This window comes from Lutzomyia longipalpis, chromosome 3 (assembly GCF_024334085.1).
Source record: "Lutzomyia longipalpis isolate SR_M1_2022 chromosome 3, ASM2433408v1".
In the NCBI taxonomy this organism is placed as follows: domain Eukaryota; kingdom Metazoa; phylum Arthropoda; class Insecta; order Diptera; family Psychodidae; genus Lutzomyia; species Lutzomyia longipalpis.
Genome location: NC_074709.1, coordinates 21,780,666 through 21,795,928, shown reverse-complemented (window position 1 = coordinate 21,795,928; position 15,263 = coordinate 21,780,666). Strand labels below are relative to the sequence as shown.

The 15,263-nt window shown below is 30.8% G+C and overlaps 3 protein-coding genes across 27 annotated transcripts in view; all 3 read right to left on the bottom strand.

Moving 5' to 3' along the window:
* Nucleotides 1–15,263, bottom strand: part of LOC129792578 (protein phtf) — a 295,904-nt gene that overhangs the window by 99,278 nt on the left and 181,363 nt on the right. The window lies entirely within an intron of this gene.
* The window catches only part of LOC129792640 (univin), a 273,488-nt gene that overhangs the window by 99,278 nt on the left and 158,947 nt on the right, over nucleotides 1–15,263 (bottom strand). The window lies entirely within an intron of this gene.
* LOC129792654 (RNA-binding protein Musashi homolog Rbp6) overlaps nucleotides 1–15,263 on the bottom strand; it is a 154,319-nt gene that overhangs the window by 99,278 nt on the left and 39,778 nt on the right. For all 21 annotated transcript variants that reach the window (XR_008750823.1, XR_008750820.1, XR_008750824.1 and 18 more), the window contains 4 exons: nucleotides 11,886–11,968; nucleotides 11,725–11,809; nucleotides 7,227–7,259; nucleotides 6,093–6,176 (listed from right to left, as the gene is read on the bottom strand). Coding sequence is in view for 11 of the 21 variants with exons in the window: in XM_055831954.1 (XP_055687929.1) it covers nucleotides 6,093–6,176; nucleotides 7,227–7,259; nucleotides 11,725–11,809; nucleotides 11,886–11,968 (285 nt within the window). In the remaining 10 variants the exon portion in view is untranslated. The remainder of the gene's footprint in view (nucleotides 1–6,092; nucleotides 6,177–7,226; nucleotides 7,260–11,724; nucleotides 11,810–11,885; nucleotides 11,969–15,263) is intronic.

Below are 15,263 nucleotides of genomic sequence, written 5' to 3'. Positions count from 1 at the left end.
TATATAGCTTTTTTCCAGGGACAAAGTTGAAAGCTGTGGGAAAGGAAAATTCACCACATATCTGTAACTTTTTTTTGCTACACCCGTGCTTTTCGCGTACTGGGAAATTTAAATGGTTAACACAAAGAGTTGCAAATGATACACTTTTTGTTCCTTTTACTTCATCTATCCTTTTAGGGCTCTTTATACATGACACAAGGCATCATACACAAAAAAACACAGAGAGGATGAATTTGTTTTGTCATGAAAACGAAAGATTAATGATTCAGGAGAAAGATCTCGAGACGCTGGTATAGGTTTATGTTTCTCTTGCAATGACCTATTTTTCTAAATAGGCTGAATCAGGTATTAGATTGATAAAAATATGGAAAATTTATTTGGACGATACGTATTAATACCTGTTTTAATGCAATAAAATATTTTATGAGTTTCATTGGACACCCAGAGTGTCTACTCCAACTTAACATAAGACCTTTAAACAGCGCTTGCGCATTATTGGCAATTTTCAATGATATTTAATGCAAGAATTCCTATGCATTTAATTCTTTTCTTTCTATAAAAATTTCCTTACTGAATTCTTATGAGCGATTCTTAGGACATTGGAAAAATTAAATATTTTTAAATAAAAAAAAATAATTCATTTTTTTTTCATTTTTAAAGTATTATTATAAATCCTTTGAAACGAATGAAGACTTAAAACACAATTCCTTTAATTTGTATGCTTTTATGTAAAACATACAGTACATTTTATCAATCCTTTGAACCCACGCAATGTTCTCTAAAGCATTTGAGAATCTCCGTGTGTATTATCTATGTAGGTATGAAATTCGCGGGATATAATGTTGAAAATAATTATATTCACGTCACAAACGCCTAATTTGAGCATTTATTTGGCATTTACACGGTAAATATAGTTGAAAATGTGAGTTAAGTTGAAACTCTTCTTTTTCACTTAAAGAATTCCCCAACCTGTTAGGTGTGTAATTAAAATCTTCTGGATAGTTGTCGCAAGTGTATGCGGGTTATATAACTGTTCTAATGATCTTAATGAACATTTTGCAGGATGTTTCGGAGGTACTTGTTCAAAAAAACGGGACAATAGTGAAGGAATATTTTGGCATAGTTTTATCAAGCGAAATGTTGTGTTAATTAACTTCTAAATATAAGTAAAACTAAAAAGAAAAATCCTGACAGAAAATATTTACATACACGTTTAAAAATTGGTTTAATACTTCAAGGAAAATTGTTAGAAAATGAAAACACTAAAAAAAATATATAAGAATTAAGTCCTCTAGTAGGCACTTCAGGATATAAAAAAATTATAAATATACCTATTCTCTTTCTATTAAATTCTCTAAGATAGATAATATTTTTTTTAGAGAAAAACAGCATTTTAATAACAGGTTTAGCACCCATTACCAATTATGATTTCATTTCATTAGTATAGGTATAAAATGTAGAAAATATAACCACTAAATCTATATTAAATTAACACGCATTTCACACAATATATAAATAGGATAATTTGAATAAAAAGTACTTCGTCATCTGTAGTCAATCTATAATATTAGTTAGATTGATTAAATTACATATTAAAAATCACTAAAATGATAAACAATACATATCTTAAAAGGCGATTTCCTTTCTAATATTTTTTTTATCTATATTGCACACGCTTCTTGTAAACAATCATTATTATCAATTTTTAAAAAACTATGAATTAACACTTGATATACAATTTTTAGACTAAATTATTTTTTAACTAATTAGTGTCTATTACCGCTGCACATAATAATTAATTAATTAATTTAATAGTCATTAAATTTTTTTTAAGTCTTTTTTTTGTAGTTTTGCGAAGTTCTATTACAATCAATGCAATATATAGTTCTAATATTCTATATTCTAATTTTCTTATCTAACAAACATAATAAAAAAAACCTAATTCAGATTTTCTGAGGTCTATTTTTCTTGATAACTCTCGATAAGATACCTACTTACACAAAAAATTGCAATAAGGCAATTCTAGTTATATCATAAAGGACATTATAAAAATCTATTCTTTTTATTTGTAATTAATTGAGTAGAAAAAACAAACAAAAAAACAAATAATAAAAATATCACAAAAAAGCTTCAAAGTAGAAAGTAAAATAAAAAAAAGTTAATGAAAAAGTATTCATAAAAAATATTAGTACTCCCCATTTGATCCACTTTTCTGTCACATCCTATAAAACTCACATCTCCTTAAAAAAGCTAAACTATGTTTATTTTAGTTATAAAAAGACACAAGTTTGGTCATTTTTGGATTTTAAGAAGTATATTTCGATTACATAATTGTTGTTTTTTTTTCAAACAATTGTTGTTTCAATTACATTTACATTAATATGGGTTTACATTTAATCGATTATATGACCTCTATATATTTGTATTTTCTCTTTGTAAATATTATATATTCCCTATAGTTAAACTTAATAGAATAGACCATAGTTTATTTTCTTTTCTTAGTTCCTTGATTTTTCCTCAACATTATTTGTAACTTTAAGTTTTAATATTTAATTTATTACAAGATTTTATGCATTCAATTACACATTTTCTTTTCATTTAAAAATATAAATACAGCGGTTTTTTTACATTAATAAAAATCTTTTATTTGTTGACGGAGCGCATTGATAGATTCGAAAAATCAATATAGTAAAAAATATACAGTATAAATTTTAAAAGATAAACTTAAGGGAGTTTTCATACCAATTTTTGCATAAATTTCAGCATTTTTCATTTTTTAAATATATTTTACAAAGCACCAAAAAAGTCACTTTGAAAGAACTTTTTTATGTTTCCGAGAAATATTATTTTTAAATATAAATTAATATAACATTTTGACTTAAAAATGCCTTTTAAATATTCTTTTTAATTTATCTGTATAAACCTATATTAAATATCGTATATTATGTATAGCATTATGGCATTCACAGAATAAAATTATTGCAAAATTATTCTCTTTTTGGCAGGATCGTGAAATGTTTTTAATTTTATCCATTGATTCTGCAAAATGTTGTATTTATTTGTTGGAGATATTCGATCTTTTTTTTTGTAACATTTGCAGATGCAACGGACAATATGTTTTGGGATGATAAAAATATAAAAAAAATCAGCATTATGTGAACAGCAGCGTATGCATTTGATTTTCGATGTAATAGTAATTTTCCCTAAAGTTAAATCACAATGGATAATTCTATGATTGAAAGAATTTCCATCATGTCGATTCGTTGTAAAATATCTTCTATATTATATTTCGTTAGTCAGCAAAAATAACTTGTACACTGCACCACAGTAAGTCATTGTTTATTCGTATTTATATTTTGCATATTTTTTATGAATTCACACACAAAATATCATTAGAATTTTCATAAGAATCGTCTCGAAAAGATATACGTGTGATATCATTAATGTTTTCTCTTCTTAATTTTTGTTTGTACTGAATGTAAAGTAAAATAAAGGGCAAACAGATAAGCAAAATAAGCAAAATGAGATGAAAGTTAAAATGATGAGCATTAGGATGACGATGGTGTCGAAGAAATAAGATAATCGCCCACGATGAATCTGTTCTCGGGCATAGCACCTAAGAGAAGTAAGTAAAATACAAATTGTTTTGTGATAAAAAAAGCAATAAAAAAAGAAAGAATCAAAGAGGGAATTATTCACAGAAAATTAATCGCAGTTTAAAGTTGATTTAACCAGTAGTTAAAAAAAATATTTATAGGTAGGTAAACACAAAAAAGGAATAAGAAAGCTCTTCTTGTTTTTAGATAAAACAATCTTGATAACATAGACTGTTTGTTGGGTTTATGTTGTGTTTTAATTGTTTTCGTTGTATGTTTTCTTCTAACTTTTAGTCTGAATTGCCTACATTTCAAATTTGAGGTTTACGTTATATGCTTATTAATTGTCTTAGTAGAGAAGAATTGCCTAATTCCGATCCGATTCCAGCAAGATCAATCAAAAGAATAAAACTAGAGTCCAGAAAATCTTCATTTTCGTTGATTTTGTGTTTTTGTTTTGAAGAAATAATATTTTGTTGCTTAGGAAAATAAATAAGAATTAACAGAAAAACCTAAGTTGGAACACTTAAACATTTTCTAGTTCTAATCAATTACATAGATATGTATATGATTTAAGAGTCAAAAACGTATTCTGTTTACGTGTAGGCCCTAACTTGTAAATAATCAATTAAAACGTATAAAAACTAATTGAAAAAAATAATCGGAACAAAAAAGATCTTATTTAAACTATTCTTCCCTATATAATAATTTTTTTAATAATACCTATTTCATGAGTATATAGTAAAGAAACTATGTATTGAAACTATCCTAGAAAATTCTTTTTCTAACAAATGTTTATACGTGTTTTATTTCACTAGAATGATCTACATTGTTTTTAATTATTATATATTGAGATTTCCCTTCACAGACATCACCTAAAACACTGTCTTAATTGCTTTTCTTTATTCCTTAGTCTTCTTTGTTAATCTAAATCGGCATTGTGTTTTAATTGCGAATAATTAATCCTACATATTGATTAGTAATGCTACAATCGTGGCTTTCAGCATCCTAGATGGAATTCAATATTGCAAAGCTTTCTATATACTTTATGCATACATATATACCCCTTGGGAGGTGGAATGAGGTGAAAAAGCCCCATGAGAAAGTTTCATATTTCCATCAGATTTACTCCTACTGTCGCCGCGTGGAAAATTGCTTTCGATATTTTATGTGAAACATATCGGAAAACTTTTCTTAAGTATGTGCCTAATAGAGTGCTACACATGAAATTCCTTACTTGTTCAATGACTAAACTTTCTATATTACGACAATAAACTGCAATACTTGGAAACCCCTTCACCACAAGGCTCGAAAAAGGGGGTGACCCACACACATACACACAAAAAAGAATCTCATCGCGAAAAGTCTAACTTCGTGCCTTGTGGTTCTCGAGACAGAAATTAATGAGATATCGATACTTTGTCTTCGACAATCCTTAAAGTTGCCACCCCCGAAATAAAGTAGAAGGTGCCTTTGTGTTTTGGGCTTTAATTGACTGTCGGTCTCACTCTTGAGCTAAGAAAAATCCTCAAAATCTCAAATAATTGGGGTAAAAAGAAATATTTTTAAAGCAAGAAAAATGAGTTTTTCAAAATGAAATGAAAATGCATTTTCTCAATTTCAATGGCATTTCTTCAATTCACGATTTTACCCCAGGTTCCCCTACCCCATGACATCTCAAAAGGATTCTTCATTTTACTTTATAGAATGATGAGAATAAATCTATGTAAATCTTAAAGTTACATTACAGTACCTTCAACATCTATAAGTCTCTTTCCATTAAATCTGTATCACTTTAATTGGTAAAAATTAAACATTGGAATGTATTTTTTTAAGTTTGAAAATAATAACATAATAATTATTACTTTTCCCCAACAAAGTACATATTTTGGGCCACTTGTAAATTATATATTATTTTTATCACAATTATAAAAACCGTGTGCCATCTTATAGTGTTATTTCATCAGTTAAATTTTCCCTCATACCCAAAGTAGTTTTAGGTTTATGCATTCATGAAGCATATAATGGTAGGTACTGTTTGATAGATATCCAAGATTACTTTCTCTCAAGCACTGACCGGGAATGTCCAATATTTCGAATATTAAATTAAATTATCCCCAAATCTTTAATCAATTTCTCACATTTTTTTTCTACACGAGGCTTACTACCAGTGATTAATCTTCACGAGGGTGAGTGTTAACATTGGATGAAGTATTTCTGACCTCGTAGACAATTGATTTAAATCGCTGTGGAAATTTACGCCAACCCCCTTAGTTGTGGGTGGACGCAGTGAATTTTTTTGCGATTAATTTCCACGCGAGCACGCGGCTGTTCACAAATGCAGCGAATTCGTGTGCGCTAGAATACCGAGGGGATCAAAAGAATGGTGGTGATGGACAAAGGGATGGCAAGAGGAAAGTAGAGGATGTAGGGGATGGTGATTTATATTGTGATTGTTATTGTAATAGTGGTGCAATGTGGCCAAACTAAGGTTACCTGTCGGGTAAGGTAGTCCAAAACTAGGATAGCCCGAATAGCCGCGTCCCGCGGCATAAGCAGCATACGCTGCTGCTGGGAAACCTGCAAAGAAAATGCCAAATATATAAGAAAAAAATTCATCCAATAATCTCAAACTTGTAACACTTCATTCACTCTTCGATAAACTTCATCATTCACCACAAGAAGTTTCCCATTTTTCCCGCCCGCCCTCTAGCTCACAATTCTTCGAAAGACATTGTCCTGCCCTCATCACACTATATTGGAAAAACTTCTCAAAAGACAAACGGGATAGGGGTGTGAAATAGAAAAACTTCTAAAGATAATAAAGTATGACGAAGAGAAGTGTTTGAAAAGACGGGAACTAGAAACGGAACATTTTAAGGGATAGCTCTCGTTCATACCTGAGTATTAGTAAAAGAATGGACTTTACTTGAATTAAAGATCACTAACATCACTTTAGGTATGACAGGTTAAATATAGAACAGTCTTTCAATAAAAAAAAATTTATGGGTTAATTAGAAAGGTTAAAAATCTTTAATCTTAAGAAAATGTTAACATTATATCTTAGGGCTTTCAAAATATTATAAATTAAAACATAGTTTTAGAGAGATTTACTAAAAACCTAGCATTAAGTTTTTTAAGGTAAGGTCAGGCTGAATTGGTGCTGATTATACCTTAACCTTAAAATCTTTAACATCTGACTCTACTAAAAATAAATCCCAGACTAAAAAATTATGTTTAACTTAAAAAACTTAAGCCTGGCTTAAATAACAGACTAGGCCAGACTTAATAATGAAATTCACTCAGATATTTTTTTTGTTTTTACTTATATTATAAAAACCACGAAATATTCTTATAAATGATACTGATTATATCATATTGTATAGAAATATTATTTCCCTAACTTTATTAGGTACCATAAGTAGATACCTATACTGTATACAATAACAATTGCTAATGAGTTTACATGAATTGGCAGAAATTTTATCATTTACCAAAATAGACATTGATGAATAAGAGACGATAAACATTATTTTCCCATTTTCAGAATTTCTTCAAATCTTAAGAAATAATAAGGCACAAAAGGATATATTTTACAACATGTATATATAATATAGATGTTATACTTACCATCGGGTAAAGTTCCCAGCGACCACATAAAATCTAAAAATGCAGAAAATAAAAAAACACCGTCAATATAAATTTTAAGCGTTAAGACGCTTCTTTTTACGATGTTTTTTGTATTTTGCTTTATGTTATATACTTTGAGTGTCTTTTATATTATTTTAAGACAGTTAAAAAGTATGAAAACTCTAAAAAAAAACATATTAGGATTTGTCTGCATTGATTAAAAAGGAACATACAGTATGATAAAAAATTTGTAGTAATTGGATTTTAAAAAGTCTTTTAAATCTGTTTGGGCATTTAACCCATTATATTAATCCCGCATCTGCAGCTTTGTACTGATTAAATGATTACGTTAAAAAATTTTAAAATCATACTGAATGTTTTAAACAATGCAATAGACTGCCTAATATTTTCTTTAAAAAAAAAATAATATAAGGTTAATTGCGCATTCCGAGAATTTTGTGAAAACCAATAATAATGTCAAGACAGTGTCCAAACTGTATCTTAATTTTCGACTAAAGAAAATTATCTATGATCTATTCTACAGCACAATAAATATGATTTTCACACCAATATCATATTTGAATTGCATTTAATGCAATACACGTAAAGGATTACATAAATATTTTTTTTATTATTAAACATATAATTTTAAATATATTTTTTTGAATATTATACTTTTTATACTAACTAAAAGTCTAAATATTTTGTAAAAAAAATATATATATATATAAAAAACTATAAAACAAAAAAAACGAAAGATCACTACATTGACTTTTTTTTGGCTTATTTGGAAAATCGTTAAACGTATTCCATTTTTTTTGTATTAAGACTAATAAAATATTAATATAAAAAATCACTAAAATTGCACTCATTTCATTAATATAATATCTGAGCACAGTTATATAAAATCTAAAAAGGTTCTTGCACAAAACCTAATTACCATTGTCTTTCTTTCTTGAAAAACTGAAATACTAATGATCTTTTTTTCTAATTAAAAAAATAGAAATCTTTTTTTTTATCTATTTACTCGGGAATGTTGTCCATGAATTCAAATACTTTTAATTCACCACTATTTTGCAGTTTCGCCATCATTGGAATCCACTCTATTCATTCGATGACCTGCTCTAGAATTATCTTAATTTTCTCACACAATTTAAAATAATAAATATGTATATGTAAGTTATATAACGCTTATTTAATAAATCTAAGAAAAGTAACTAAGAGCTTCTTTTTTTCGTAATTAAATTGGAAATGAATTATGGGAATCCTAATAGAATTTATTATACTAATGTCTGTAAAAACTTATGACAATCATATTGCTGATTTATGTGGAATTGACTAAATTAACTAAATTGTAAATTTTTATATCATCATAGTTAATAAAAAAAAATTATATTGTTATATGGAAACATACAAATCGATTGCTTCAAATACTACCTACTAATTTTTATAGAAATAATAATGTTTGAAGCTTCTGAAATAAATCTTTTTTTTAGATTCTTTAGAAACAAAATTGTCTGTTGATTCTCATCCAATTAAAAATCAATCTAAATCAACACAAGATTTTTCTTTGCATGTTTCCATTCCAATACAATGTTTTAAATGAATTAATTCTTGGTAAATTTTAAAGCTTTCAGCATAAAATTTGAGTTTATAAATCTATTTTGAAATAAATTAAGACTACAGGATATATTCACTGGAAAGTTCTTTTGTTGTTTAGAAAGATAAAATCATTTTCTTATCAATTAAGACACTGATTTGATGTCAATTCTTTCACAAAATTCGACTATTTTCTTTTGAGAAAAAAAGGGACTTTGTTATGTGAAAAAGTTATTTTATCAAAATATTTTTCTTGTAAATTGACTGCAAAATGCCACCACCTCAAGCGATTGACACTACGACGTCACGTTTTACGGATGGAATTTAAGGACCTTTAAGAAAGATCCGACACAGTTGCTTCGGATTTCCATTGAAAGTATATAGGTATCAAAGAAGAAAATTGGTTGTTTTATTAATAAATTTTGTAAGTAAGTAGTTAACATTTATTTAAAGATTTTCTCGGAATTCTTTAGTTTAATTTAAAATTAGGAATGAAATTCCTTTGTGTTACGTACAAGAAAATTTATTTAACGTTTTCAATTTTTTTTTACGTGAGAAACATATGGAAATCCTTAATACAACCTTTCACCTTTAACCGTATATTCAAAGTATGTGTATGTATTATGCTGAGAAATATTCTTCTGCTGCAAAAACCCATAAGAAAATACAGAAGAAAAATTTCTATCTTACAAGTGTTGAGAGAGTACATATATGTATGTATTTCATTAACTTCGTAAGATTTTCATCAAAATGTTCCCTTCGAGTACACGAACTTTTCTTCATCTGTTCTGGGGAGAAAGCTTCCCCTAACCCATCTGATTGCCCTAAGTCTAAGTTCCCAACGAGAACTATTTTCCCAAATGTTGACTTTGTGGAAATAATTTCCAAAATATGTCGAAAGTAGCTGCCCTATTTTGGAAGGAAATCATCTTTCGTAATATATTCGGCATATTTCCTTATCAAACAGCCCAATTTCTGCCCTATTTTTAAGTAAAAAAATTGGGCAGCCCAAGTGGAAGATATCTCGAAAAAGTTTCGACGCCTTCCCAATAGGGAATTGGGTGTGGACAGTCTGTCGAAATTTTTCCTTCCTCCATTTCCTTTAATATTAGGGAAAAAATAAGGCAACTTGTCGACTAATATTCGACATGCTTTCGAAAATCTTCCCAATTTTTGCCCTATTTCTTCCCAATTTCTGCCCTTCTCCAGATTTTTGATTTCATATTTTGTCAACAGATGGACTTTAAGGTTTGGAGGTTAATGAGCTCAATGGCGTACTTTATCGTGCGCGGCAAATCAAAAATTTACTTGCTAAAATTAAATCCGATTTATTAATTATCTGAGACTTTTGCATCCAAAATAAATTGACCAACATGTTTCAGGATGTGTAAAGAAATTTTAAAAATACTTTCAACAAGGTTTTGGGAAATTTCATTTTTTAAGTGAAATTAAAATATAATCAAAAAATTAAATTTTTGTGAAATGCAATGGCATTTTATCGCCTATGGCAAATATTCCCGTCGGGAAAAGGGTGTGGCATGGTTTTCCAAAGACCAAGCGTCAGGATAAGTCGCAATATAAAAATATTAATATTTATTTATATCGTGTTCCATTTTGTCTTGGCATTTTATTGTTGTTATGTAAAATAACGCCATGAAGGCCCCAATATAATCATCTGATGTGTGAAAAGAGCAGAAGAATATAAAAATATGTTGTTTGAATTGAATATTATTGGAGAGAAAGAGACAAATAACGAGGAAATCAAAGCAATATATGTCGACATACTTTCGAAAATTTTTCCTATTTCTGCCCTATTTCGACGGTAGGTCGGAATATGGTCGGCCACGTTTCGACATCAGCTTCCCAATTGGGCAGAAATAGGGAAGATGCTTTCGACGAACTGTCGGCAGAAAAATTGGGATTTTTATTCCCCATTTTCGTCGAGGCGTCGAGATTTTGACCAATTCTCGACAAATCCCTGCCGACGGATTTACGAAAATTTTCCCTATTTTCAAGCAATTTCTCTCGTTGGGTTAAAGGGAAAAACTTGCTAGATGTACTTGAAGACATCTTGAGAAGTTTTGCTTGAGGAAAAGTGGGTGAAATTGCCGAAAATGCGGGATCTAGAAAGTTGATTATTTTGCAGGAAAAAAAATAAGGAGCATATGAATGAAGTTGGAAGCTAAAACTGACGATCTGGGTACCTAAAGTCAAGAAGCGTAATATTTTTGAAATGTATGAAGGAATGGTAACAACAATATTTTTGTCGTTGATCTGAGATAGGAAAAATCCAATAAAATCTTTGAAAAAAAAATTCATTGAAATGGTGGCCTCATTGCGTGCCGGGAAAGAAAGCGATTCCCAGCACGAGGCGTACTTCATGGACGCGGTAGTTGCGCTATGACTGCCGTAGCACCTGTGGGTGTAGGTCATAAGCTCAATGTAGCGGCAGCAGTAGCCGCCGGTACGGGATATAGAGCCGAAACATCAAACCCTGGAACACTTAGAAGATCTCCAAGTGGATACGTGAGCGTCGCAGTGGCACGTGGCGGCTGCTGCGCGGCGGTTAGAGCAGGCGCAAAGTGTGGTGCAGTATGTGCACCCCGCAGTGTAGCCGCGGCCGCAGAAGCCGCAAGAAAACGCTTATAGGATACAGTAGCGTCGTAGAGAGGTTGCGAAGTGGTAGCATATTGCAATAGGGGTGAGGTTTGAGAAGAGGATGCGGTCAGGGGAATGATATGGTGTGTGGCAGCGGCGGCGGCGGCGGCAGCAGCTGCAGCAGCTGCTTGCTGCTGACCAGACACCGGTAAAGGATACGGGGTGTACCGTAAAGTGGCTGTCGACGATCCGACAGTCCCAATTGACACAGAAGGTGTACCGCTCAGCACGACTAACTCACCATAAGTTCCTCTTCCTGCGGCACGAGTCTTCGCCAGGTTGGCCGGTAGCATCACTTCTTTAGGCTGCGCCTTTTTGCACTCCACCTTTAAACAGAAAAAAAATAAAAAAATTCTCAATAGTCGCATAAATGAACAAAATTAACTTTTTAAAGGATCTTACCATTTTATTGTTGATTTCGTGGAAGTGAATTTCACATACTTTATCTACTACGTCTTCACTTTGAAATGTGACAAAACCAAAGCCTGGGAAATACAAAAATATATGTATATAGACAATGTTAAAATCATTGTAAGACGTGGAAAGAAAACTCATAGCATTTTATATGGAATATATTATGTTTAATTAAATTCGTTAATTAATAATTTTCAGCTAAGAAAAAAATAATTATTTCCATTTCTTTACCAGAAGAAAATCTTTCCACGCAAATAAGTAGAATTGTATAAAAAATAAAATTAGAGAAAAGAATTTTCTTCTTGGTATGTAGCCTATGTAGCACATTTTCTCATGGAGATCACACAATAATTTCTCATGGTTCTTCACAATTTTATTCAAATCTCCACATCCCACTCGTGCTCATATTTTCTTTTACATTTGTCGCAGTATTTACTCTCTGTGGGGACTCATTTAATAAAATCTCTCGCGCTAGGTCTCTGCGGATGAAACTGTACTGTAACATAGCGTTTCGGATGTAATTTTCATGAGTGATGCGTGCCTGCGATAGTAAGTATTAGACAGCAAATTGTGTATATCATGGAAAATAATTGTTATATTATCATTAAATGACGAACAAGAGATGTGATGGTGACAGCTCGGGTTATTTATTTACTGGCAAAACATCATCATTACATACGCTCGACGGCGGCAAAATTGCTCACAGAGATCTTCCAGCGAGCTTTAAGCGGTGGCGAGCCTTTTTCGCCTATACAAGGGATGGGTTGTAGGAACTTTGGGATTATCGCATGTGAGTGAAGTTACGCAATTTACCACCCTCTCTCCACCACCCGCCCCCCTCATATTTACAACAAAAGGACCGAACCATGAGAATAGGGCGCGTCTGCACAAGACAAGCCAGGATGCTCCAATGCGATTATACCGGACCGCCTTTACGACCATTATGAGATTTAATATTTCACTATGAAAATGCGATATAGATTTCTGCTGACACACTTACTTACGTATGTACATATATTTTATGTGTTTTTTTTTAACACAATAACTTATGCTTTTATTATATTTTATTATTTGTATAGAAATGAACTTTCTTCCTTTTTGGTCAAACGTACGTATCATAAGACGTTGTTATATATCTTTATTGTACAATGCGGGGTTGATTTATTTGAAATAAATAAACAGAAAGCTTAGGGAAATCATCAGCTATGATGTTTCTTCCTTTCTTAATTTATTAAATTAAAATAAGTAGAAAATTGCATCACTTTTATAATATTTTCAATCAGTAGGTATTACTCTATTATTCAAATATTAGCAAGTATGTACATATGTATGTACATAGCAAAATATATATTATTTGGAGAAATATGTACAAAAAGTATTAATATTTAATCACCATGAGACTTTTGGGGATTTAATTTGAGGTGTATTTGCAACTACCCTAAAAACTTTTCCCCTACGATACATATCCCACCCACATGGAGCAATTTAATTTAAGTTTGAACGCTTCATAGTAAAAGTTCGTTAGTTTTTTGGAAAGTACCACAGGTCTCTAAAATGGGGTGAATCGATTTATATTTTAGGTTTAAAAGGTTACAGCTAGAATAATAATTTGAAGAAAGAATTAGTTTTTTTTATCTAAATTTATGATTTAAAGATGTTACAATAGCTTAAAAAATTAAATTTATTTGTTCGCTGTTTTAAGTAATGCTCTTATTAAAAAAAACTAGCGTTTAAAATTACTGCATTTCAAGAATACTGGATCAGAGTTACCCCATTAAACAAAGGTTATGTGCCTTTGTTGTAAAATTGTACGTATAAGTTAAACATATTCCTGAATGTAACGAAATATCTGACTGAAAAGGGTGCGGGTGGTAAACATAATCCACCAAAGTTATATATAAATTTTACTTATTACAGGCAGGGATGTATTAATAATCTTTCACTTTAGAACTGAACCACCCATGCTTTAAAAGCACAGTCATTTAATACCACGAACGAATCTGTGCAGTGAAATAAAGTGATAGGAGAAACTCCCACATAATTCCTCCAATTCACAATTTAATTATTTGTTTATCAACACCAAAATATACGTCTTTCCTCTTCATTTCCTCACCCAAATTTCGCCTCCCCAAAATTACCCTTGCACTGTATTAATTTACATCATTTGTAGGGGTTGGTAGATAATAAATTTTTGGGGTCTCATAATTGGATAATTCTAGGATAGGGATTAGGGCTCCAAATAAAATTTTGGGTGATATAATTCGATATTTTTCTGAGCAATAATTTAACCTTTTCTGATATATTTCAAAAATTTTGGAGACGTAGTACAAAAAAAAATGACTTTTGTAGGTAACTTTTTAACATAATAATATCTAACATATTATTTGTATGTTCGTAAATCGAGACATGATTTTTTGAATATTTTCAATGCGATTGCAATTCAATTTTTCATATATTTTCTTTTTCATATTCAAAGTCAATAGTTTAAAAATAAAGGTCACGAAAAAGCTTTGCATGTGAACGCTTTTTACATACCTACCCACATAAATGATGCGACGTACAGAGATTTAATTTTTTTTTTTAAATATTTTTAATGGAAATGATTTTTTGCAAGTTCAGTTATAGAGTTGGGTGCGCATCAAAAAAGTTTACCGAGATCTTTTGACAGCTGTCAAGAATTAAGGTACATCGAAGAGTAATATTAGAGTTGAAAAATCTGAGAATATTTTCTATATCTGCAGAAGTAATTAATTTTCATCTCTTCACTCCTCTTCTATATTTCTCTCCCCCAAATATCATATGGATAAAAATGTAATAAGAAATGTGATTGCGGGAACTAAATCTCCAAGTTGGGGTTACTGGAGGGAAAATAGAAATCTCCCAGTCGATTATCCTCCACACATCTCTTCGCTGTTGTTGCTGTATTTTGTGCTGTGTAAAATTTCTTATCCATCTCACGCAATAATAATTATCAGAGTGTATGCGCGGGGGATCATCAATCACTGATTCTCCCACCCTCCCTTAGCCCTTGAAAGCACAAGAAAGCTCGATGTATAGAGAGCTTTTAGGGTCGAAAGGGCAGAAGACATTTTGTGAGCTTTAGGGTGTATAAAGAGAAGGAATTACCCCTGTAAATATTTCAGATGTAATTTTTCTCTGCTGCCTAATGATTTGTTGCTACATTTAGTGGGCTAAATTATTATATTTTTCGCTTTCACTCGCAAAAGGAACACAAAGTGGGTGGTGGAGCTTTCGCCCTCATCATTTTCTCCATTCTCTTGCTTTCTTTTTTCTTCTTCTCGGGTTTTCTCCATTGACCCTTCAGTGATTGTTGTGAAAAGCACCACGTTTCTGCTACCCCCCATA